Here is a 26,593-nt window from a genome sequence, read left to right on the forward strand (position 1 = left end):
TGGAGAGTCTTAAAACTAACATTGAATTTATCATATATATATATATATATATATATATATATATATATATATATTAAGTCAAACTGTATGTCATAGAATTTCCCATAAAAAATCCTCTATAATATTTTGTATATAAAACTATTTATTTTAGAGGCCCTTAGGTTTAGAATAAAAACAAAAATAAACATCATTCATTTAAAAACCTTAGGTGATAAGAGATTCACCAAGTTACAGATAATCTTTTCCTCTTTTTTTATCAGCAAATATTGTTAATGTTTGTCAGATTCATCATAAAAACGATTTTAGAAGAATATAAAAGGGTGGGTAGGTGGTATAGTGGATTGAGCACTGGCCCTGGAGTCAGGAGTCCCTGAGTTCAAATCCAGCCTCAGACACTTAATAATGACCTAGCTGTGAGACCTTGGGCAAGTCACTTAACCTCACTGCCTTACAAAAAAGCTAAAAAATACCATAAAATTGTTTGATCCTAGAGGATTATGAGCGATTCTATTTCATAAAAAAACATCAAGAAGCAGAAGGAAGACAGGCTTAAAGAAAGCTCGAGTGGAAACTCAAATAGGTAAAATCATGCTCAAGTTTTCATCATTTAATGATGGAAATGAAAGAAGGGTTCGGATCTCCAGTCCCGGAGAGGAGAAGCGCCGGGAGCATCAGGGCCTGGAACAGGGCCAGCCTCGCCCCGGCCCCAAACCTAGATTCTCCGGGCTGGATTTCAGCCCAGGCCAGCGCGGGTCTGTGCCCGGGCCAGGGAGGGTGACCCCTGACAGCATAATACCTGGGCTCGTGGCGGGCAGAGGGGCTGGGCGCCCGGGCCGGCCCGCGGCCAGTGGGCGCCGCCTCCCGCCCATCGGCACGTGCTTGAGGGCCGGCGGGGACTGGGCGGCCCGGGGGCAGCGGCCTGGGGCTCCGGGCCTCCGGGGCCCGTCCGCGCCGGGCTGGCTCGCTCCGGCCCGCCCGGCCGCCTGCCTCCCGTCGAGGTGTGGGCCCGGGCCCGGCCCCGGGCGTCGGCCCAGTCGCTCCCCGGCCGGCGCCCCGGCGCAGTGCTGCAGACGCGGGGCGTCGAGGCGCCCCCCAGCCTCAGGCTCCGGCCGGCGGCCCGGGCCGCGGTGACGGCCCCTCGGGGCCCGGGGGCCCGGGGCAGGCCCCGCGAATGCTCCCGGAGCTGGTGGAACGGGGCCCCCGGGGCCGGGGGCAATTGTAGTCGCCTAGCGACCTGGGCCCAGCGCCCCGCTCAGGGGCCGGCGCGTCAGCGGCCGGCGCTCTGCCCCCCGGGCCCGGGCCGGGCGCACTCCACCGCGCCGGGCTGCACCGAGGCCGAGCGGGGCCCGCGCGCCTCCCGGCCGTGCTCCCTCAGCATGGCCGAGCCCGGCCCCTGCGCCCGGGCCTCCGTGGCGCGCCTGGACGGGGCCGGCGCCGAGGCAGGGGCCCTCCGGGAAGTCGGGGACGGCCTGTGGGCCCAGAGCCTTCTGGGGTAAGAGGGGCCCGCGCCCCCACACCTCCCGTCCAGCGCCCGGCGGGTGGGGGGCGTCCCCGCAGGCCTCACGCCGTGCCCGGGCTGGCCGTGCCCGGGCTGCCCGCCCCGGCCTGCCCGCCCCGGCCGTGCCCAGCTCGGGGCCCTCCTCCTGACACGGGCCTCCATCTTGCCCACACCAGAGACCCCTCCTTATTTCCAGTGCGGCCCTTGAAGCGTTTTGTGCAATTCTAAACCAAAATGCCAACCGAGAAGGCGGGCTGTGGGGTCGCGGGGTGGCACAGTGGACAGAGCACCGGCCCTGGGGTCAGGAGTCCCTGAGTTCAAATGCGGCCTCAGACACTTAACCCCATTGCCTTGCAAAAACCTTTTTAAAAAAAAATGCCTGGTAGTTTTGCATGGTGGCAAGAGCTGGAGGGGGGACTATTTCCAACCATCAACATTTACCGGTTGCTCCATGAGTTCCAATCACTGTATTGGGTTCTTTTGGAAGAATACAATGAAAAAGAGCAGAAGCCAAAGTTGGGTTGGATTCAGGAAACTTGGGTTAGGTCTTCACCACCTACTAGCTATGTGTATCACCTTGAACACTGATTTTCCCTCCTAAATCCTGTTTTCCTCATCTGTAAGGATGAGCATCACAACTCTTTTATGGACTACTTCACAGGGAGATAGTTTAGTAGATATTTACAACCTAGGTTATAACAGATTATAATGCAAAAAAGAGATTATAGGTACAGCAGAATTATAAACAAAATTGTTCTTTTTTTAAAAGAAGGGAAGTTTTAGTTCTTCTAGAAGGGAAGAGATCTTTTAGGTAGGCATGCCTTTAGTACCCCTCATATTTCTTGGAGTACCTTCCCTATTGCTAATTCTTTGACACATGTAGATCATAATGGACTTAAGGAAAGCAAAACTCATTACTTTTATTAGTTCCAAATAATTCATTGTTTTACCTTTTTTTTCCAGAATTTATCTCCTTTCCCTTTCCTCTTTGATCTGCTGTCAACTTGACCTTTCCTCCCTATTGCTAGCAGTCTCCAAAGCTTCTCCTTAATTAACTTTTTTTTGGTTAGATTTTTGCAAGGCAATGGGGTTAAGTGGCTTGCCCAAAGTCACACAGCTAGGTCGTTATTAAGTGTCTGAGGTCAGATTTGAACTCAGGTACTCCTGACTCCAGGGCCGGTGCTTTACCACTGTGCCACCTAGCCATCCCCTTAATTAACTATTAAGCAACTAATTACTAGTAACTAAAATTACTATTAATTTTCTTTCACTGGCTGATTCCTTACAGTATCACTTGGCTTCTCATCTGTTTTGCCTTCTTAGTATTTCCTTATCCTCTTTTAAACAAGGAGTGAAACTTATGCTTCACTTTTTGGTAAGATAACACTTAAATAAATGTACCCTGATCTCCACTTGTATAGGAAGATTTTGAGGAAACGGAGGAACAACTTCAGCATAATGGGGAAAAGAAATCCATTCGGTGGAATCTGTAGCAGTCATCTTCCTATGGCAAACATCCCTCATGAGGTATGACATCATTTATAACTTAAAATAATTTGTGAGAATAGTAGCTTCTATTACCAAGTGGACTTACACTGTTAAGAATCCTTTTTTTATTTCATTCCTAGGTGTAATTAAATTTCTACTGATTTGGATTTGGTAAATGAAGAGAAATCAGTTATTCTTGGGTTCTAAACATATTTCTGATTGTAGTAAGAATAAATTGAAATGGTCAGGCAATGTTCTTTTTCTTGTTTCACTCTTCACAACAAAGAACTTAAGTCAGTCAAGAAATCAATGAGCAATTTTTTTGGAGCACCTGTTATCTTATTTACAAGGGCAAATATCTGTGAGAGATAACCAAAAAAAGATAGATCAAATTACCATAATACAATCTGGTTAACATGATACCATATATGGATAGGATATAATGGTTGATTGATGAATCAACCTTCTAACTGTTAATAGAAGGCAAGACTAGGTTTTGTCAAAAAGGTTCCCATCTGATCTCAGTAACACAGTTCACAAACTTCCCTTTACAAAAAGATTTCTGCTTGCTCCTGCTGGTAGTGTACTAGAGTAATAAAAAAAAATCCCCTAAATTGAAAGTTAACTTTGAAAAGTCAGTCATAATCACATATTATCCCAAATGGAAACAAAGGTCTTAAGTTAGTCAAAGGAAAAGAAATTCTGAGTTATTTTTAGTATTTCCATTCCATTGTTGCATAACTAATTCTTCTGTTGGGACACTAACCTAAGTACTTTATCCTATTTTGAAGCTGTCTTCATGCCATTCATATTCAGTGGAGATAAAGGACAGCTATCCTAATCTTTAATTTACTTTAAAAAAATCATATCTCAGTTCTTATTTTACTAGAATGAATTGTTCGTTGTTTTTACTTTTTTCCAAGGATTTTATTCTTTAATTTTCTAGTCAATTTTATGATTCCTTTTTGAACTTTTCCTAAGTTTTCCTCAAATTATGGAGTCCAGTAATAGTAAGGGTGTGACCAGTGCTGAATATTATGGGAACATTGGGCTTAAATATGGTAAGAATTTTGTGTCATCTCAGATCTGTTAGTAGTCCCCAGATGCAGAAGATTTAGTGAACTGCCAAGGTATTGAAGGAAGTGAAACTATTTGTAATACAGCTGTGATAATTAAAACATTGTTCCCTATGAAAAAACTATTCCTGGGGTGGCTAGGTGGCATAGTGGATAAAGCACCGGCCCTGGAGTCAGGAGTACCTGGGTTCAAATCCGGTCTCAGACACTTAATAATTACCTAGCTGTGTGGCCTTGAGCAAACCACTTAACCCCATTTGCCTTGCAAAAATCTAAAAAAAAAAAAAAAAAAAAAAAAGGAAGTATAGCATGGTGGGAAAAGAGAGAGTTGCATTCTTGACTAGGAATCCTAGATCTGAGTTAAATTTCTATCTTTGATCTATCCTGGCTGTGTCCCTGGGCAAGTAATTTAACTTCTCAGTGTGCTTGGCAACTCTTCAAGACTAAATTGCAGAGAAGGTGCCTATTTGCATTGGCAGAAAGATTTTTTTCATCTGAAAGTTCTCTACATTAATAAAATCATAGGTCCAGTCCCTATCTTCTTTCCGTTGGATTAAAAGATTTCATTGAGTGTTTCAGGTTTGTATTGTACTGATAACAATATTTGTCTGCTCCCCAACCAAAGTAATGAACCACAATGTATAGAATAAGCACAGGGCAAAGGAAGTATTAAAGCATTATTGCTTACTAAAGTTTCTATCTTAGTGTATTTAGTGAATGATAAAAATTGCATTGAGAAAATGTAACTTAACTTCTTTAATACTTAGTTTTAAGTCTATTCTAAAAACAAATATTGTTATAGAATTTACCTCAATGGACTTTGGAATCAGATGTCTTCACTCCTGAAAGTAAAAACTTCCCACCTGGAAGGGAGAGTGCAACAGGTGGTAAGCGATTCTAGATGTACATATTTCTCTTAGGAAATAACTCATTTTAAAGGGGGTTTATTTTTAATGTACTACCAAGCTTATGTAAAGACTAACTCATTTTTTTCATACATGTTCTTTCAGGTAAGCTGAAAAAGGTAAGGATAAATAAGTTTAATTTTTAAATAATATGCAAAGCATATTTCCATAAGTGTTTTTAAAATATTTTTATCTCAGTATATTGTTTTAAATTTCAGTTCTTCAGAATTCTGAAATGTTAGAAATATTGGTAGACTTACTAAAACTACAGACTAGTCATTGTACGTCTAAGGCTTGATTGATATGTTAAATTTTCATTAGATACAACAATTCTATAAGAGGAAATTAGTATTAATAAGACAAGCTCACTTTCTATTATTTTCAAAAGAGCAAATAGCTTTGTAGTCTAAAATTTGAGATTATTGTAAGTCATGATTTTATAAAAATACATTATCCTTTTAATTTTAATGAAAATTAAAACTAAAATAAGAACTAATTTTAAATCTACTTAAGGCTCATCAGTTAATATTTCATTGATGCTTATGTGTGAAAGTTTTAAAACAACAAATAGATGTAATCCTTTCTTTTTCAATATATATATATTATTTCACCTAGAATCAGTAGAAATTATGTGTATGTGAGAAAAGGGTTTTACTGTGTGTTCTTTGAAATAGCACATTAGTTGGGATCTGAGATACCATTGTATTATTCTTTTTTTTTTAATGTTGTTCTGCTTTAAGAGTCATTTGGAACTTCCAGCAGAACAACTGATAGAACTTAGTTTGTCAGAGAATTCACAGAAAAAGTCAAAGGTGAGATATATTCAACACAAACTAAAGAACATGATTTAATTTGTTTTGTATTTTAGCTCTTTGTGAAATACTAAATTTTTTTGGTTATCAGGACAATAGTAAACTAGGGATGTTTCAATTCTGGAGCCACCCTCATAATGAAGCAATAACTGTGGAGAATGGGTAAGAGAAATTTTATTATTCAAAGCTAAATTAAATGAAGCAACATTGCTATTTAGATGAACTAGCTAATTAAATATGAAATCTTCAAGATCAATAAATTTCTAAGTTTTGAACTGAAGGAGGAAAGCATATTGGCATGAATGAAAATAATAGCTCATATTTATAAGCCACTTTAAGGTACACACACAGAGAATGTTTTCCAAACTAATACTGTGAAGTAGGTGCTCCCCCCATTTTACAGTTGAGAAAACTGAGACTCAAGAGAGGTTGTGACTTTCTGGGCTTGAAATTCAGATCTTCTGACTCAGGTCCACCCTTTCCAAGAGAACAGCATTGAAAAATGCCCCTTTCAGTAATAGGAAAAATCATGTAAACACTTCTTGCATGGATGATTAAGAATTGACCATTGAGGATAATGTTTTCATGTGTGTTTGATAGGATTTGATTTACTGCACAGTTGTGATCTGGTTTTTCTCTTCTCCCTTTCATTCCAACTAATCCATCCAGGCTACTAGAAAGCTCAGATTGTTTTTTCTTCTGTGTCACTGACTACTTGTGCTGTCTCCCTACCTCTCTCTTACATTTTTCAGATCAATTTTTGCCTCCTTTTGAATTTCAGCAATACTTGATGTATTGTGGGCACTTAACATTTTGTTGATCTTTCTAGTGTAAAGGAAAGACTTCTGAAATCTAAACTCTTTCAGAGCCCTAACAAGATAGAAGTACTATTTAAATGATGCATAATAAAAGTATTATTTAAATTTCTGTTTCTAGAAATAGTAAACTAATTACCACAGCTCACAAATTGACTTTTTCATTGTGTTCTTTCACTTATACATACATAAGCATGCATATCATTTTAAGATGAATATTTTAGATGAAAAAGTTTTATTTCACAATCTTCATGAGTTTTGAAAAAGTGACATCTCCATAGTTAACAGATGTCTACATAATCTTCCTTTGGACCACACTGGATAGTGGAACTACGAGAAAAAAAGGTACTCTGTAGTCGAAGTGCTCTATTGCTTGTCATATCGGAATTTTTCATTCATGGTGACAATTAAAAGGAGATTTGGTGGTATGTATGTGCTTATGTGCGCACGCACACTCGTGTGTGTGTGTGTGTGTGTGTGTGTGTGTGTGTGTGTGTGTGTGTGTGTGTAAATAGAGATTTCCTGTTAGGGGTTAGAAAGAGCTACTTTCAAGGTGATGGGGCTTTTTGATAGATAAAAATTTTTATAGTAGAAAGACTTAAAATGCCCTGTAATGAAATGTTCTAAAAGTTGAACTTTATTCTGGGAATAGAGAAGTATAATTTATTACCTTGGGGGGGGGGGGGTAACGGGACAGGGTAGGGAGGATGTAATATTACAGAAAGACAAGCTTCATTGCAAGAATCAGTACTTAAAGTTCTTCCCTTCTTTCTCTCCACCCCCACCTAATAGCAGTAGATAAACTTAATAGAATGTTTTAAATGACTCTTCAATACTTATTTTTCTGAGATGAGACCAACATAGTAACTGACTTATGTTCCAAAAAATACTTTTTTCCCCTTTTAATAGAAAAATTGAAATTTTCAAAAATTTCAGACAGATCTGATATAGACAGGTTATGTTTGGTTGAGGAAAGATGAATTTATAAGCAGCAAGAAAATGCTGCATATTGCTAGATGATGAGTTCATGTAATATCATTATTTCTACCTTGCTTAGTAAATAGAAAAGCCAAAGTGACCATACTTATTTCCTCACATTAATCTCAAGATTCTGTCACAAAGTCTTTGTTGCTTTCATTTTATTATCATTCCTAGTAATAGTACTCTAAACAAAATGAAATTATACAGAGTGGCTAGGTGGCTCAGTGGATAGAGCAGTGGCCCTGGAGTCAGGAGTACCTGAGTTCAAATCCAGCCTCAGACACTAATTACCTAGTTGTGTGGTCTTGGGCAAGTAACTTAACCCTGGTGCCTTGCAAAAAAAAAAAAACCTTAGAAAAAATGAAATTAGCAAGTATCTAGTAGCTGGTTAGTTATCCCTTTGTTTTGGATTTTTCTATAAACTTTTGGTTTTCCTTTTAAATTACTTGAATGTTTTTTAGAATACATTTTTAAAATCATACTTTGGCATAACTGGAGATAAGATTAAATAATCTCAACTGCTTCAATGTCTCTCCTTTTGACCGAAGAAGGAAAAATTTTCAATGTGGCTTCAATTTGAACTAGTCCTTTTCAGCTATAATAGTTGAAGAATCTTGTTTATATACAAGAATGAAGGAGGGAAGTGAGTATAATTAGCTGCTTTTGTTCTAATGACAAACTATTTCTGTAATTACCTATGTTAAGGCACTTAAAAGTTTGCATCAATTAACATTTTATGAATCATTTTATTTGCAGATCAGACAATATTGAGCATCATTTGAAGCTCAGTGTAATTCTAACAGTTCACAAGAGTATATTTTAGAGCTGTAAGGACATACAAGGGAGCCTTTATCATTAACTTGTGATAATCAGCTTGTAATTATTCTTGTCATTATGTGTCATTGGTGATATTCAAATATTTGCCTTACAGAGAGAATGAAAATAATAAAAGTTTATACATTAGAAAAATAAGTAAAAACTAGATACTCCACTACTATTGTCTTTCATCTTTTGTAAAAGACAGGTTCTGTGCTGTAAAGCAAATCCTTTCTTCACATTGCATTGAAAAATAAAGGTATTCTCCCACAGAATTAATCTCTTAAAAAGTTGAGGTAAAAATTTTTGTCAAAGAAAAAGTTAAGATGTTATCCAGCATATTCACAACATATTGATTCAACTTTCAAAACAACTTAGGAATGCATTGGCACCACACTTCATCATGCATTATTTTTATGGATGAGGAAAAACTTGATGTGAGAAACTTAAGTGACTTGGCTACTATTGTCACATAGCTTATATATAGGAATCTGAGGCAAGAACTGAATTTGTGTCACTTTTGAACCTAGCATTTTTTCCATTATTCCATGTTAACTTTTTAATTAGGTTTTGAGTTTTGTCAATTATTCATTCTCTCAAAAATTTTATAAAGCATACTAATTTAAAGCAAGTAATATCAATACCAAACTCTTGGCTATTATTTTATAGAGCATTCATTCTGTTAAGAAAGTCAGGTTGTTTGAATCAAAAATTAGCCACTTTTTGGAATTTTTTTTGTTTATTTGTTATTTGGGGTTTTTTACTTTTGTTTTTTTGAAGACCAAGTAGAAATGAAGTCAGGTTCTCCTGACTCCAGAGTCAGTGCTATGTCCACTGGGCTGGTACATGGTAAATGCTTGTTGATTATCTGAGGTCTTGAGTTGATTCCAGGAATTGAAAGTATTAGTATCTCTACTGTTCTTGAACCAGGTCTAGTCCAGCAACAATCTTTATCCTGCCCTGACTTGGTGGTAATGTGAAGCCTGCTTGGAGGATTATTTCTGTGGTTGCTACTGTGCTTTTCAGCAGAAGAATTAGCATACTCTGGGAAGGTAACTTGTAATCATTTAAATTTGAGTAACTAGATTCTGGATTGTTAAAAATCATGTCACATTAACAGAACAGTTCCAGAATCGTATAATTTTGGCATAGAAGGAACTTCAGAGGGCAACTAGTTCAGCCTTCACCCAAACAGGCACTCTGATTCTTTAGTTATCTAACTTGAAGACATCCAGTGAGGAGAGAGGAAGGGGTGTATTCTGCTTACTTCTCAAGGTGGCCTATTCTACTTTGGACAGCATTAATTGTTAGGAAGTTATTTCTTCTGCTATGTGGACATTTCTCTATTTAATGGTCTTTCCTGACTTCAGTGCCATGGGAACTTATGTTTACTGGGCGGGGGGGGGGGGGGGGGGGGGGGCGGGTCCAGATGTCAGAATCATGGGAGATTTATACCTGAAAGAAGGATTTGTGTAAGGAAGCACAAACTTTGAAAAAGAATAAAATAGAGAGAAAAACAGGAGATATAGACCAGTGACTGTACCTAGAATGAATCATCATTAGACTAGTCAAGATAGTATCATTGCATATAATGAGTAGTTCCTTTAGCCTCTTTCTACCAAATGATTGCCTTGAAGTCTGCTTTTCCCCTCAATACCCCCCTTTACTTGGGGATTTCAGCATACATGTTGATGTTCCCTCAAATATCCTGATCAGCAAGTTCATCAACTCCTCATCTCCCATATACTTTATCTTCTCTCTACCTTACTCACACACAGGAATAGTCAACTTCCATGATTAAAAACTGAATTTTCTCTTATCTGACCAAACTCACCTAACCTATCTGTTTTCCTTCTTTACTCTTAAATTTATTCTTCATTCACTGTGACTTAATCTCTTCAGTATCTTCCCAGGCTATCACTCTGTTCTAGTTTCACTTTCTTTCCTTCCTAATCTATTCTGTTATTAAGTTTATTATTACATTGTCTTCTATTCTCGAATCCCTTGTTTCCTCTATCTTTTTTGTGCATGCTTTGCTAAATCCAAACCCTTGGCCCTTCTCACCATTTTTGTGTTTCCTTCCCACCCCCTCTCCTTACATTCTTTCTGTCCTCCCTCTGCTTATCTTCATACTAAGTTGGGGAAAAAAATATTTGCTGAGAAAACAGAGGGCATTTACTATAAGCTCCCTCTTCCCCATTCTTAATACCCTTTAACATTGTCCCCATTCTCTCTTCCTTTGCTCAAGTTTCTGAGCATGTGGTGACTTTTCTTCTCTTATCCCCAACAAAGTCATCCAGTATACTTGCTCTCTTGGATCTACCCCTTCCTTTCCCCTTTGGCAATCATTCCTTTCTCTTTTAATCTCTTCTTGGAAATATTCTTCCCAGTTGCCTACAAGACAGCTAGAGTCTACCCTGAAAAAAAAATTCTTACTTGAATCTACTTTCCTCTCAAGCTGTTATCCAATGTCTCCTTTATATCTAAACTTATAGTCAATTATAGTTATTACTTCTTCCTTTCTTTTCATTCATTTCTCAACCTCATGCACTCTGATTTATACTTCATTACTCAACTGAAACTACTTTCTCCAAAATCTTTTCATCTGCCTTTGAAAGAAAGTAGCATGGATCCCAGAAATTCCTTGAGGCATGTTCTCAAACTGGTCAAAATCTACTGGGGTATGTCCAAGATGGAGATCCTCTTTTTCTAGGGGACCATTTGCTCACATTCAAAACTAAAAACTACTTGCTACCTATCAGATTGCTGAGGGCATCTCAGATTGACATGACATACACATTAACTTTTCACCTACTTAAAGTTCAATAATCCACAAAAAAATTAATCTTCCACATTCTGCTACTGTAGATGATAGTGATTTCAGACTTTATGATGATATAATTGATTCTAATTGGTTTCTGGGGTCTTCCATCTTCTCAAGAGCAATTTTACAAATCCTCTCTTGGAAAGGTTAGAAGTCATTGATATTAATTGTGTACATTGATCCATGAACATATCCTTTTTCCATTAATATGGTGAAAATACATTCTCAGGTTGTTTCTTCCTCAGAGTGATTATTCTTCAGCCACTGAAGAATTCCCAAAAGTTAATTTTTCTGATTCTATAATGGGGCTGAAGGGTTTAGTATTTTCTTTGATATCTTGTCTAGCACCATATTCTGTCTTGTAGACTTTATTTAGCACAAGAGCCATGACTCTTGTGTTGCTCATAGGCTGAACTATACTTATTTCCACAAGTTCTTGTCTAGGACTTGAAAACAGACTGGAACTAGTTCCAGTTTACAGACTCCTGGAATGTTTTGGGAGTCTAGGTCAGAGTCGTCATATCCATGTCCCAACTGTAACCTAGGAATTTCTTTGGGATTTTTAAGTTCACCCTGTCCTAAATATTAAACAGTCCAACTCAGTCTACAGAGGTCTAATTACTGTACAATTAAATGATTCCGATATCCTTCATAAAATTCAAGACCTACTAGATATTTAACTTTTTCAGTCCTCCACCAGCACTACTGTACAGGTCCTATGACTCTAGTAGAAAGAACTTAGGAAAGATTTCTAAGACTGAGATGATTGTCTTGGGGCCTAAAGTCTCCTTCCCTGGCCTTGTCTGTTTCCCAGTGCCAGAAGACCAGTAGAATTCAGCTTCCAATAAACTCACGTGGATTCCTCTTTCATTGATTTCATATTGCACAAGGGATCTACAATTATATGAGAAGGAAATTTAGCCTCTTTGGCTCTGTTTTCTTAGTCTTGTGCTCAAAATGGGTTGCCTTGACTTCTGATCCCAATTTCCTAAGCTTTGCTCTTACAGCAATCTTGGCTTGAGCTCCTTCAGTGAAGTCAACTAGAAAAGAAGATGGCTTCTTTTTTTGTTCTCAGTAATTTATACTTGAAGCCATTTTCCTGGATTTATGGGGCCTAATTTTCTTCTTTTCTGCCACTTTTGTCCACATCCTTACCTATACTCCTGACCAAGTATATCAGCTATAAATAACTCACTGCTTGTTCATTGATAAGATGATTTCATCATTTGCCAACTCCCTGGCCTTTTCAGTCAATCTAACATAGTTCATCAGTTCTGTAAGCACTACCCCATCCCCCTAGAACAGTCTTTCTAACCTTAACAGAGCTGAAGGCTCTTCTTCTCTTTCATAGTAAAGAACTCAGTACCCTCTCCTGTACCATCAAATTGGCCAGCCAACATTTGCAAGCATTCTAGTACCGTGATCTCAGAGCTGTGCATTTTGAAGAACTGAACAGTATGCTGTCAAAAGCAGATCCCTTGACACTCTACAGTAGTCTCTTCTATTTCTACTTATCAGTATTCCCTGCATTATTTCTGTGTCATGTCCTGGCCAGGACCGAATAACTTTTTTCCTTGTAGTCAGAAATATACTCCTAAAAAAGCTTTCCATGTTGAATTCCATGTAACAATACTGATAAACTATGTATAATCTATATCAGATTGCTTGCTGCTATGGGGAAGGGAAAAGGAAGAGAGGGAAGGAGGTAGAAAAATGTGGAACTCAAAAGCTTACAAAAAGATGAACGTTTAAAATTATCTTGGCATGTAATTGAAAAAAAATAAAAATAACATTGAAAATAAAACCCAATACTGGTAGACTGACATTCAGCAGCAAGCCTTGCTAATTCCATCTATGCCACTAAGCTATTAGTTGCCCATAAAGTACTGGTGACTGTGGAATCACCACCAGCTTCACCTCTGTAGGATTTTAAAGTCATTTTCAGTCCACACTTTTCTCAGCTTTTAACTTGTTCATCAACTCCTGTTCGTAAAACTTTATACTATCCTGTGTACACTTTGAGGAAATGTCAGATACTGATAAAGGTATAAAGAAAGGAAGCCAGAAATACTAGTAAGAAGTTTGCTTGGAAACTCTAGATACTAACTGGGCCTTGTCATGTTTTTGTATTCAAATCCCTTTACCTGCCCCTACTACAGTCTTCTGTGTGCCTTTTTAAAAATATAAATTGATTGATGATTGATGATTTTTTTTACTATGCACATTTGTTTCTTTAGGCAGTGGTACCTTTTTCCCCCTCAGAATCATTTTTTTCATAAACATTTAATTCTTGAGTTTCTCATCCTTAGACAGATGTAATTTTAGAATATGAGATCTTTTTTCTGAATTATTTCAAATTTAGGCTTCCATAAAGCCTCACTGCATGTCAGACTATGTCTTGCTTTCCTCTTTTTCATTACTGTTTATCAGATAGAGTGGTCACCTTGCTTTGAAAGTTAACATAATTTTGACATTAGTAATCACTTCTTCCTTATTGGTTAGATTTAGATATTGTAACTTATTGTAACTCATTAAATTTCTACATTTTGTGAAGTTAATGGTCTACCAGATATACAATTAGCTTTCCATCACTAAGCTTTGCCAGCTTAGCACCAGGTTTGTCATATTTTCTGAATTCTGTCTGTTCCCTTCTTTTAAAGGAATTTGTAATATACTCTCACAACCTTTTATTTCTGTTTCTCAGTTGATCTTTTCTACCTTATCTCTTCTCTCAATTTTTTCCTCTTTTCTGTTGTTTTTGGGTTTCCTCATTTGTGTTTGTTTTCTGAATATATGATGCTACTTTACTGTTCCTTTTGAATTAGATAATCAATCTAATTGAATTAGAGAGTAGTTTTGACAATGTATAAATACATAACATTGTACTAGGGTTTGAACTACAGAAGAATTACTTAAGTTCCATAGTAATAATTCCATTACAGTAATAAGTCTAAACCCACTCAGTGTTAAGGATAGCATATGAATGTTTGAATTTGTCTCCATCTGGGTTGCTAGTTCACCCTAGTAATTACCCATATATTTTGCATTCACTTATAAATAGCCAAGGCTCTGAGTTTCGTTGACAATTCTTTTCTTGAATATAAGATTCCTTTGAATATTGGTGCCTCTACTGCTATTCTTATTCCAGTATTGTAATTGTTCTTTCTGGGGTTCTACTGCTTTTTTCAGTTTAAAAAGTCATTCAATTAAAGGAAAAATATGTATTTTATCGGTGTTTGTTAACCCATTTTAAATATTTTAAGCCATGTTCCAGAATTCTACATCCTATTTTCGGTTTTCTCAAGAAGCTTTTCACTTTCTACATCTGTCTTTCTTCTGAAATTTCTACTTTTAGTTGACAATAGTAATATAATGCCACTTTTATAAAAAGAAATTTAATTCAGTGTCCTTTTCTTTATTTGTGAGTGCATAATACATTACTTTAGTTCCTCTTCTTAATGTTTTATAAACCTACTCTTAAATTTTCCTGGGAGTGGTAAAGAAGATGCATCCAAACATTTAGTATAGTGTATTTAAAAAATCCCTGATCTGGGTTGAGGTTAATTTTGGCTCTGAGTTTAACATGCTATATAACTTTGGGTAGTTCACCCATATCTTCCTTTCCTCATCATCTGTGAGAGGGTTGGATTAAATAATAACAATTCACACTTGTTTCATGCTTTATGATTTGCAAAAACCTTTACTCATAACAGCTCTGTGGAGAAGACAATCTAGGACTTGAGGAAGTTAAGTACCTCTAAATGTCATAGAGTCAGGAATCGAAGGAACCCATTATGATTCCTTTATTTCATGCTGCTTTGACTTACTAAAGTTCTTTCCAGCTCTAAATTCTGTGATTTAGATAATGCAAATGAAGTGGGAATTAAGCAAATGGGAAGAGATGTGTTTACATGTACATATGCATGAATACATAAAAGTGCATGCATGCACATAGGTCTTAAAAAGTATCACATTCTTTTTTGATTTGGTGAAATGTATAATAAAGTATACTTTTAGTGCTGAGCATAGGCAGCACACAGGAGTGATTGAACTTAAGAGGAGATTAGGGGATACCTTCTAGAAGACCAGTTGAGCCAGATTTTGAAGAAATTCTGCATTCTACTGGGAGAAATAATAGTTTGTGCAAAGGGCCAGATGTAAGGATCTGCCATATTCCAAAGGATTCTAGTCCTGGTCAGCCCCATCTAGAGAAGGTGTGTGCTGGCTGCCACACTTTGGTAGGACTTTCCCAAGAACCTTAAAGAAAAGTGATCAGGATGAGGATGTTTTCAGAACTATGTCATAAGGATATAATTTGAAAGAACTGGAGATATTAAGCCTAGTGAAAAGATTCAAGTATTAGAAAGACTTAGAAGAATTAGATGTGTGTACTGCTGCCCTGGAATACAGAACAGGAAAAAAGTAGATGAAAGTTAGAGGTACAAATTTCTGCTCAATAAATGGAAAATCTTCATAACCAGAGCTATCTAAAAGTGGAATGGGGCTGCTTTGGCAGGAAATCCTTAAGCCCAAGTTAATTGATGACTTTTCAGGGTTGTTTTATATACATATATATATATATATATGTATATATATTAGGTATTAGAGAGGGTACTATATGACCTCTGATGCACCATCAAAGCTCTTAACATTCTGTGATTCTAGGGCAGTCAGCAAATGTGAGTGATCATAATGGACGTTCTGTATTGGCAAAGGTTTGGATTAGATATGAAATGTGATAGTACCCTATCCAATAAATAGTAACTGACATTTATATAGCAATTTACAAAGGCAGCTTTGGTATTGTGAAAAGGATACTAGTTTTGGAATAAGACCTGGGATTTTAGTTCCACCTATGGAAACTTGCTAGATATGTGAAGCTAGGCAAGCCACATCTCTTGAGGCTCAGTGTCCTCATTTGGAAAATGGAGATAATGTTTATATTTCCCCTACCCTATGGGATTTGTAATTCTTAGAACACTATATAAATGTGAGCTCTTATTGATATGTGCAAACATCAGTAGTTAAGATGCTATGTCTAGTTATGGTACTTTGGGTATATAAACTTTTGGTACCTCTAATCTAACCTAATCTAGGATTTACTTAAATTCATTAATTTAAAGATAATATATTATTCCTTGAATACCAGGTTTAGCTATAATTGAAAATAATAATTTTACTTTGCATATTTATGCAAAATAATAAAATATTGGCCTTTAAATAAAAATGTCGACCAATATAACTTGGTCAACAAGATCAAGCAGAATACTTGGTTAAATCACAATTATTGAGGATTCTGAAAGTTAACATATTTCTCTATAGTTCTGTGTCTATATAACATTCAGAATTGATCTTTGTCAGTCTTTTAGTTTGGTAACTTATCCATATTACTATGTTCATTTCTTTAGCATTCTAATTCTAGTAACTAAATATAACATTAATTAATTTTTTAAAGGGATTTTCAAAAATCTTCAATGGAAACTGACTTTCCTGTAAATAATCCTTTAAGACTCCTTACTCTGAACCACACACTAATGAGTGCTTCAGCTGACAAACAAGTTGGTTCTTACTCTGGACTGCAACAACAGATGCCATTAAGTCTCTGCTGGCCCTATGCTGATGGAGACTTTTGTAAAGATAACAGTGAGCCTCAGAATAACTCATATCCAGCTATAGAAAGCAACAACAATGAAACTTTATCTGCTTCAAATTGGAATACGAAATATGGGAACAGCAGCATGGAAGAAAATTTTACTGATCAAAGTGATTTATCAGAAAATGAAAAAGTAAATGATACATTACTCACTTACTTTAAAAAAATGGACTTGAACTTAAAACCAGAAGTAATAGAAGACTTTGAAGAATCTTCTTTTGAGCAACCAAGTGAAATATTTTCATATCCTGATTTTCTCCCTCCACCTTTTAATACTCTAGACTTGCACAAACTGGCCTTCTCAAAATCTGATAATTGGAAAGTGATATTAGATCCAATAGAAAGCTCCACTGAACAGTTGATAAGTCGTTTATTAGAGATGGAAAGAATACAACATCTGACTATACAAAAGGAGAAGCCAAAGGCATCAATCAGCTGCCCTACTCAGGTCAATACTGAATGGCCCAGTTCTTCCAAAGGCTCATCCAAGCAGAAGCCATCAAGATATCCTGAAAACTTCCCCTTTCAGACAGCTTGTGTAGATAAAAGTAGAGAAAAAAGGAAAAACAACTCTACTTCCTGTAAACATGAGCAGAATGCTTCAAAATGCAGTTGGAACAATGTTGGTAAATATAAGTGGGATTCCAGAACACTATCTATCAGAAGCTCTTCTACTACAAAACAAATCATTGCTACTTATGATGACTTTAAAATTCCTAAAGGTTCCTCTTTAAGTCCATGTCAAGAAGTTTCATCCAGACTTACTTCAAGCCATTCCATTGCTCAAACAACTCATCCATTGGTTAAAATGGTTTCAACAAAATGTTTACAGCCAAAGTCTCCACTACCTGTATCATCCCTAACTCTTTGTTTGCCTGAGGCACAAGAAAGTAAACCATCAAGAAACAAAAAGAAACTCTATCGGAAAAATATAGCAGTAAATAGACCATTACATGTTCCTAAGAGATAGTTTATCTCCTTCATTTACAACTAAATGTGAGAAGTGCTCACATGTGGATCAAAAGTAATATTTTTTTTCCTGTCTTATTTCTTATTGGGAACAAACTTAATACACCAAACCAGTTGAAATCTGATTCCTAGTTCCAGGTAATCAAAACAAAATAACAATAACAAAAAAAAAAAGATTACTTGAAGTGATGTGAAGTAAATCTTGTGAAAATCACTACTTTGTCCTTAACATAAATTTTGGAGCTTTTTATGATGACGACAGGGTTTTAATAAACCTTTTGTGTTTTGTCACTGAGAAATATTTTCACTGAGTAAACCAGATTTTAAACTGTCCTTTTGTTGTGACTTTTCCAGTATAATTATATCAAACATCAATAAATTGGATAAATTGACTTTAATTCTGTAGTTATTAATTTCATTGGAATATTCATATGCTTTATAACTGAAAATTAATAGTTTGTAGTATATATTGATGTTATAATTGCAGTGGTACTCTGCCCCCCTCCCCCTTCGAGTGCATCTTCTTTTTTATCTCCCTTCCTTACTTTTTTTTCCCCATTCCTTTTTAACCCCTTCTCCTTTAACTGTCTTTTGCCCATGCAATCTTAATGGAGTTCAGGTGATCCATATTAGCACTTAAATCTTAAAGAGATTGCTAACTCATGGGCTAAATTAATACCATCTCCTCCTTTTAGGCCCTTTGAAAACTATTTCTCTGTGCCTTGTCAGATATTTTAAAAAAGGATGCTAGGGGCGGCTAGGTGGCACAGTGGATAAAACATTGGTCCTAGAATCAGGAGTACCTGGGTTCAAATCTGGCCTCAGACACTTAATAATTACCTAGCTGTGTGGCCTTGGGCAAGCCACTTAACTCCATTTGCCTTGCAAAAACCTAAAAAAAAAAAAAGGATTTGAGATGAGGAATCAGAAAGATTTGAGATTAGGTCCACTTGATTCATGGAGACATTAGGAATAAGCAGCTATCTCTGATTTAGTCATTGAAAGGAATGCAAACATCCCCTTTCATTCCTCCAATGCTGTCCAGTAATTCTGTAGACAAGTCATATGTAGAGTTAACTGAAGTCCTAGAGTAACACAGATGGGAATTCTCAATGACAGGGTTTTCGTGAACCTTGGTTTGCCCCAAGAGGAATGAAGCATGAAATAACTGATCCTAACCATTTTCTTACACAAGTGAAACTCAATGTATGCAGCCACTTCCTGCTTCAAACCCCAATTATTTAATGGCATGAAAATGTAGAGAGAAGTAAAATGTGAAGTCACCACCTTAGCAAATTAAAGTGATCAACCAGTCCTCCCTTCTCTATGACTCTGCACCTTCTATAATAGTAGGATTATGCAAATACTTTATACTTTATACACTGCTAGAAATATATTTCCATTCTATGGAAGCAAAGAAAGGGTGGGATCTGCAATAAATTAGTGAATTAATAGATTGACAAAAAGGAAACCTAATGGAAAATTTTAAAAGGTGGGGGTGGAATTGAAAGATGACTACTGCATGTCAGAAAAAAAGAACTGCAGAAAGGCCAACTATAGTGTAGCATCTCTTTTCCTCTCTCCCTTGTGTGTAAAAAACACAGTCAGTTCCTATTATTATGGACAAGGAATCTAATGTGTTGCTCAATTAGAACATAAGGAACATTGTATTCCTTCATAATTTCTCCTTTTAACCTGGCCATCGATCTCTACTTTCCTCTCCTTCATCCAGGTAAACCTTACTCATGTTCATCATCTAGTCATCTTCCTTTCTATTCCTTCATCCTTGTTCTGACCACCCCATCCTACTTTTCCTAGATAATATACTTGACCATGCCTTGCTTCACTCCCAAAGTATTTGGTTATAGTTGGTGCTCAAGCAATGATAAATTGAATTTTGTTTTTCCTACTTCCAAACCTTAGCTTGGTTATTTCCAACATTCCTATTTTTTTACTGTCCTCCCATTATCTTGCTACACATAAAACTTTTATATTTACCAGATTATATATGAACTTACATGTTAAACTTAAGCAGTTAAATTTCAACTTTTTCATCACTTTCAACAGGAGTAAATTTGTGATGAGTTGTTCCACACTACCAAAAAATAGACCCAAAGGGTAGTATAAAGTATAAGGAGATAGATTTTGGAATGATGTAACGTAAGATGGTATTTAGAATTTGTATGTCTCAGGGGCGGGGTGGGGGGAGGATGTCTTTCAAAGGCTAATCTTTATCAAAAGAAATATATTTAATTTGAAGCTGAATGATCATTCTTGATGTATGAGGGATGCTGTAGCAGGGCTTCTTGATACATAAAACAGGTTGGACTGGATGGCCTCAAAGGTCTTGTGTGGTCTTAAAATTCTATGATCCAGGTAGCAGTGACAAAAAAAAAATGTCCTTATGCTTATAAGAGGTGATGATAGTGATTAGCTTTTATATCTCCTTCATTTGGAATATCACACCAACTTTTAAATAAATTACTAATATAATTTATAAAATAATTTAGCAATTGCTTTTCAAATTTGCTTTAAAAATTTTCTTTAAGCAATCTTAATTTGAAAAAACTACCTTGTCTTGACTATGAGAATACCTACAATAGTGCAATACAAGGGACACCTCTATTGAATGAGATTTTGTAATTAAAATCTTACAGAAATTTTCTTGAACTCCTAATGTAATTGTGTTACTTTGTAGTAACTTTGGAGAGACTGCAAACATGGAAATTTCTTTACTTCATATATGGGGGGGGTTCTAATGAAACATTTCCACATAAAATTTTCGAAAGCCAAAGGTATAAATGATTTATACTGTAGATGGTTAAGATTTTTACATTCTAAATGTAACTGATAGGCTGACACTTCACTCCAAATATATGTAATAGTCCCTCTCTATACCTTATTGGACCATTAAGTTGCTCTGGCCAACACACTGATGAGACTTTCTAAACTCCCAAGGACTGAGCACTATCAGCTCATCTAGGTACATTTATCCTTTCTAACTAGGTTAAGACCCATCAGTTTAACCTTGGTCTTCAAGAAACCAGGGTTACTTTCATGCTACAGACTTTAGAGTAGGATTTTAGGAGTGAACTCCCTATGTAAAAAAAGCAATTAGCAACTCAATCTTCATTGCCTGGGGCAGCCTGAGATTAGGACCACTAAAAGTTGGGTTTAGGATCCCAAATCTAATGGACTTCATTAGTTCGTTACCTCTCCTTTACATGTAAAGATCAAGCAGGGCATGATGGCACGATGGCACATAAAGTACCTGTTAATAGGGAGCTTGAGGCTGACAGGGGATTGATTCTGTAGGCCTTAATCCAATCAGCTGACTGAATGGGTTGTTTCTTAGTTAATGGCCAAATCCCTAGTAGTAGACTTGCTAGGGGAGGGAAATACTGGCTCAGATGGAAGGTTAGAATGCCTGTGGTCATCAGGTGGATGGGGGCCAATTAAGCGATATTTACATAGAGAACAATAGATTGTGACTTGCTAGGAGTTTATATATATATATATATATATATATATATATATATATATATATATATATATATATATATACATATATGTATATATATATACATATATGTATATATATATATATACATATATATATATATGTACACATATATATATATTCTTGACTCCCTTGCACAGAACGGCTTTTGTTGCTACCTGCTTACTAAAAATGCCGGTTGACTGGGCATAAATCCAACACTCCTGTTCCTCTGAAAGATGTAACTTTCCTAGCTAATAGTGGATTCACATAAACAATGTTAAAGCAGGGCTCAAAACTTCCCTGATGCGTTTGAATGCTTTTGTTTTCCATTAAGACGCAACTTAAAAAGTCTTCTGACACTCCCCCAACTCCTGCATTATTTGTAGTGTGGATGTTAATCTTTTTCAGAAAAATAAGCTCCTCGGAGAGCAGAGCTGATGTTTCATCTTTGTATCCCCAGGAGTTAACGCAAGTGAGTACTTGATGTCTGATAGCCTCTTCACAAACAGATGCCATTGTCCTATGTTTCAGGATCCTTAAAGATAGCTCTATGGAAAGGAAACTTTCAAATGGCTGCTTAGGAGATGGATCAAGCTAATTGTTTGAAATTCTGAAATGATTATACAAGCAGCTCCATTCCCCCACATCCTTCTAACCCCACTCTAAATAATTAGAAGTCAACAATGGAAAAAAAGGGTGAAAAGGATATTGAAACTTTGAGAGAAATTAGTTCATTTGATTCAATCATGAAAAGAAAACCCCAGCCACCATCAACCCCATTCCTTAAAAACAAACAAACAGCATGTTCAAGAAAAAAGCATATTTATTTAGAATTGGATTCAGAAACTCTTACCATGGTTATACAATTTAAACTTATAGAAGCAGAAATCTTAAATTTTAAATGTTTGATTCCAAAGAGCTTACATTTATGTCCTTTAAATTTTTAAGTTCAGTTACATTTTCTTGTTGATACTCTAGTCTTTACAGTTATAAAATATGGCTCAATGACCAAAAGATTGCAATTATCCATGCTTGAAAGCTGATTCTGTTCAATGCCAAGTATAGCATATTTAAGGGTTTTTACATGAGTTCCCATAGGCTCTTCACTTGATTAGCTATAAAGCAAATAAGCACAATAACCCAAATAAATGAATAGGTGAATCAAAATCTAAAAAAATGACTGGATAATCAATTTTAAAACAAGAATAAAGAGAAAAAGCCTTAGGATGCTCCAATTTGTGGTTTTCATAAGTGTCCTTATAAAACTTGGAAATATTTTATGTCTCCATTTCCACCTAAATATGGTACACTATTTGTTTTACATCTTTTTGTTTGTAAGCAGTTGGCTTTTTCCATTCATTTCAGTGGCATGAAAAAAAAGATTACAGATATGAAATCTATCCTTCCAAAGCAGATTTTTAGGACCTTAATTTTAAAACTTATAGGCTGTGAAATATATGATTAAATACCTTAAAATACTTATGGTTGTACAGTAATAAGATGACAAATTTTACATAATCATAATGGAGTTTTACAGTAGTCCATTGCATTTATTTGAAAAATAAAAAAAAATAATTCTAAATAAGTTGTGAATTTTAACTTAGGTTGAGAAGACAAAATCCTCAAAAACTTTGTTGAGAAATTTGTTCATTTTAGTTTTGGGGCAAAAGATAGGATTAAGTTCCCTTTCTAATCCCCAAACCTGGGCTTTTTGAGCAAGCATGGCAGTAATAAGTTTTCCATTTCTAAATTTTAAGAAATAGTTATCATCATTTCCCCCAGGCACTCCTAAGTCCAGACAGGAAAAGAATAAACGCATCAATCTCAAGATCAAAGTTAGCAAAAATGTTAAAAGCAAAAGTGTGTTGAAATCATCTTCTTTCTCTTGTCAAGAGTGTCCTTTGTGGAAGAAATGTACATTATTTTTGTTTTTGATATTTTTCCCTTGATGCTAAAAATTTGTAATGATCTGATTTAGGTTCATGTAAAAAAATGAGTATTATCTTTGCAAACTATTTTTGGGACAGTAAAAGCTAAACAGCAATATTTGAACACCTAAACTTTTTATTAAGAACTTTAAGTTTTACAGCATGTTATTTTTGCTACTGTGGGAAACAATCAAGTATTTAATAGCATATCAAAAAGGAATAAAACATACAGAAAATACTTAAAACATGTCTTGTCACTTAGAAGTTTGGAAGTGTTGTTTTTTGAAGATCATCCTTCTAAAGTAGAGGCATACAGAATACCAAATTCAAATGGAGAAAAAAAGACTATAGGGTAAAAAATAAAGGCACATTTCATTAAATGACCCATAACTAAGCCAAAAATGTGCTCCTTAATATTTATTCCAGTTCAATATGTCATGAAATAGTTAGGATGTATCTTCAACATTGCAGAGACAGGCTCCCATATCTTGATCATTTAAATGCAAAAGGTTCTTCTGAAGAATAGTCACTTACCCTATACACGGAGGGAAAAGAGAGATTAAGAAAGAGATAGCATGCTGTTTTACCTACAAAAATGACTGCAGAGTACTTTATAAATCAACTTAAGAATACATTATGACACAGTAAACACAAATGAACTTGGTGACTATTCCAATAAAATAGTACATTCCATCCAGAAGTAAAAGTTTAAAAACCATGCTTTTGGCAGGTGGAGAATATGGTTAGGCATGTGGTAGAATGTAGTACTGTTCAAATCTCTAATTTCATGTGGTATGCCTCAAAAAGGAAGCAGCTATACCTCTTCATCAACAATGAAAAGGACAGTATATTTCTTGTCCTAAATTTGTGTTATGCAAAGGATTGTTTTTATGACAGCCACAGTGCTTCTGATCAAGTACTCTGAAAATAAAGTACAAGTAAAGCAGAGTATGAGGAAAGCAAATGTTGGAATGAAACAGAACAAATTTTATGTCTTCTCCATGACATTTTGACAGATTAATTTGTCAATACTATAAAGCTGCCCATGGTTCAAAACCATTTACTAATATCATTGAGAAGCTGAACTCTTAAAATCTGGGATTTTTAAAATTAGCCTGAAAAATGGGTCATTAGAGTACTAGGAAGTCAGCACGGCCATAATTAAAGATAAAAGTTAAGGATAACTATAGGGGATTGGCAGGAAATGGACAAGATCTTCCTAAATGGAAGATATCCAATGTCTCTGAACTTTTCACATCTAGTTAAGTAACAGAATTTATAGCTGTGAAGAAACAATAATGCTTGAAAATCTTGTTTTATGTGAAAATTTCAAGACCATTAATGAAATACTTTTTTAAAAAATAAGACTATTAAAGATTAATATAGGAGGTAAAGTTGTTTCCTTATCTGCTTAATCTCCCTCACACCTAGCCTAACTAGTGAACAAAAGTTAAGATTGAAGTTGCTTAGTTGAAGAAAAGATAAGATTCTGGAAATGGATTCTTCTCCCACCCCCACCCCAATAATTCTTGGTTAATAGTTTTTAAGTTACTATTTTAAAATATGTAATTTACATAAGTAATTTCAATACTGGTTGCCTTTCAAAAGCAAAAAATGTAAATAATTTTAAATGAAAAAATCAAAATGACAGGATCATAAATTTAGAGCTGGACCTTAGGGGTCACAATTCTGCTCCATTGTATGCTCTTCCTTCATTCCAAACAAAGAAAAAGCACAACCATCAAACAAGAACACCTTACAGATGAACATCACAATAGTAGTACTATTCTAGGAATCATCAAGAATACAAAAACATGAAACCTAAATCGGAATGCTGAAAACTAAAAAATTAGACAAAACTAAATGGAGAGTATTTTTTGTATCTTTTATAGGACAGAAACCTTAGCTCATGTCTTCTGGTTGTCATCATCTTCCTTGAGCTGCACCTAGAACACAAAGAACAAGTAAACAAGCAACTTTATGTTTTTAAGGAATAGTTAATATGCTTTGAAGGTATAAGGTGAAGTGTTTCTAGTGAATGTTATCACATTTCATTACTAAATAATGATGTAAAATGGTGCTATGAAATCAGCAGAAGCATCAATTTATATCTGTGGGGAATTGTTATGAGAAGACTCAAATGTGCAGCATGTAATCACCTATGTAAAATCAAGGACACTGGAAGAACTACTGTTAGTAGTCCATAAAAAAGTCCATAAAAGCTGCATTTTGGGCTGTCTTAAAAAGATATAAAATAAAAATTGATACTGGTTTTAAGGACTATATACTGTGAAGAGACAGGTTGTAGGTTCAAATAGCTATGTTACATCACCCATCACCTGCCTGTTGTAGTTCATGTCCTTAATGGGGCACAACCCATCAGCAGAATGCCTGCTGTTGATTTTCCATCCTTGAATGCACCAAATTGTGCATGTTTGTTGTAATTACGTGCCTAGGTGAACAAAAAAAAAAACCCATTTACTATTTCTTAAACTATTTTAAAAATCTAAAAAAGTTGATTTTCCATACTTGTCAGGTAAACAAGTACTTTTGTAAAAATACTGCTCAACAAAATACAAGATACTATATTTGATATTTCCCTATCATTTAAAAAACTATACTGAGCTTTTACTAAGTTCTTGTTTCCTGGTATTGAAAAACCAAATTGATTTAAATGATTCTTTTAACTTTTTGCTAATGTTTATCTACACATGCTGTCAGAAATAACCTTGTTAAGAAGGTGAAGTTGGTGTCTCAGCAAATCAGGCCCCCTGGAGAAGGCGTTGAATGGCCTGTGCCCCGCTTTCTTTTTTTCTCTTTCAGCACCATCAAAAGGAAAAGTGAGAAAACAGCAGAAACATTAGTTATATCCTGAATTAAACCCCATAACCTACAGGAAAAAAAAAATGCACTACAATGAAAGCTCACAGTATCAGTAGGATTTTATGAAAATAATTAGAATTCTAATTATTTGCCTCACATGAACTTGGCAAGATTCACATCTTTACTAATCCCTTTAGAAAAAGGATTTATAGAAAAATGGAAGGTTGCTTTCAACTTTTATGGATTATCTGACTTACCAGCAGTGAAGACAAAAACTTTTAAAAATGGCTACAAATGCCTTGTTCACAAAAGACTTTATTATCTAATGATGCATACTGAAAACATACAGAAATCTGCATGGTCCACTTTACATGCAGCAGAACAATCTTCACTTTACAATAAGTGAGTGTCAACTGTTTTATGTAATAGACAACACTTTAAAGTCACATTTCTTAAAGAAAAGCTTCATTTACAAAAGAAATAAAAGGTAAAGAAGCAATTAC

At 35.9% G+C, this 26,593-nt stretch overlaps 1 protein-coding gene across 1 annotated transcript; it reads left to right on the forward strand.

Annotated features, from left to right (window-relative positions):
• Positions 1–845: 845 nt before the first annotated feature.
• On the forward strand, positions 846–18,235 carry FAM217A (family with sequence similarity 217 member A). Its single transcript, XM_074208628.1, has 5 exons — positions 846–1,492; positions 2,920–3,025; positions 4,865–4,949; positions 5,836–5,941; positions 16,671–18,235. The coding sequence occupies exons 1-5, from the start codon at positions 1,377–1,379 to the stop codon at positions 17,836–17,838; spliced, it is 1,581 nt and encodes a 526-aa protein (XP_074064729.1). The 5' UTR covers positions 846–1,376; the 3' UTR covers positions 17,839–18,235.
• The last annotated feature ends 8,358 nt before the right edge of the window (positions 18,236–26,593 follow it).

Source organism: Macrotis lagotis, chromosome X, assembly GCF_037893015.1.
Source record: "Macrotis lagotis isolate mMagLag1 chromosome X, bilby.v1.9.chrom.fasta, whole genome shotgun sequence".
NCBI lineage: Eukaryota > Metazoa > Chordata > Mammalia > Peramelemorphia > Peramelidae > Macrotis > Macrotis lagotis.

Coding starts and splice junctions, on each gene's coding strand:
- FAM217A (XM_074208628.1), top strand. CDS start 1,377: ATGGCCGAGCCCGGCCCCTGCGCCCGGGCCTCCGTGGCGCGCCTGGAC. Junction 1,493..2,919: donor TGGGCCCAGAGCCTTCTGGG/GTAAGAGGGGCC, acceptor CCACTTGTATAG/GAAGATTTTGAGGAAACGGA. Junction 4,950..5,835: donor AAGGGAGAGTGCAACAGGTG/GTAAGCGATTCT, acceptor TTTGTATTTTAG/CTCTTTGTGAAATACTAAAT.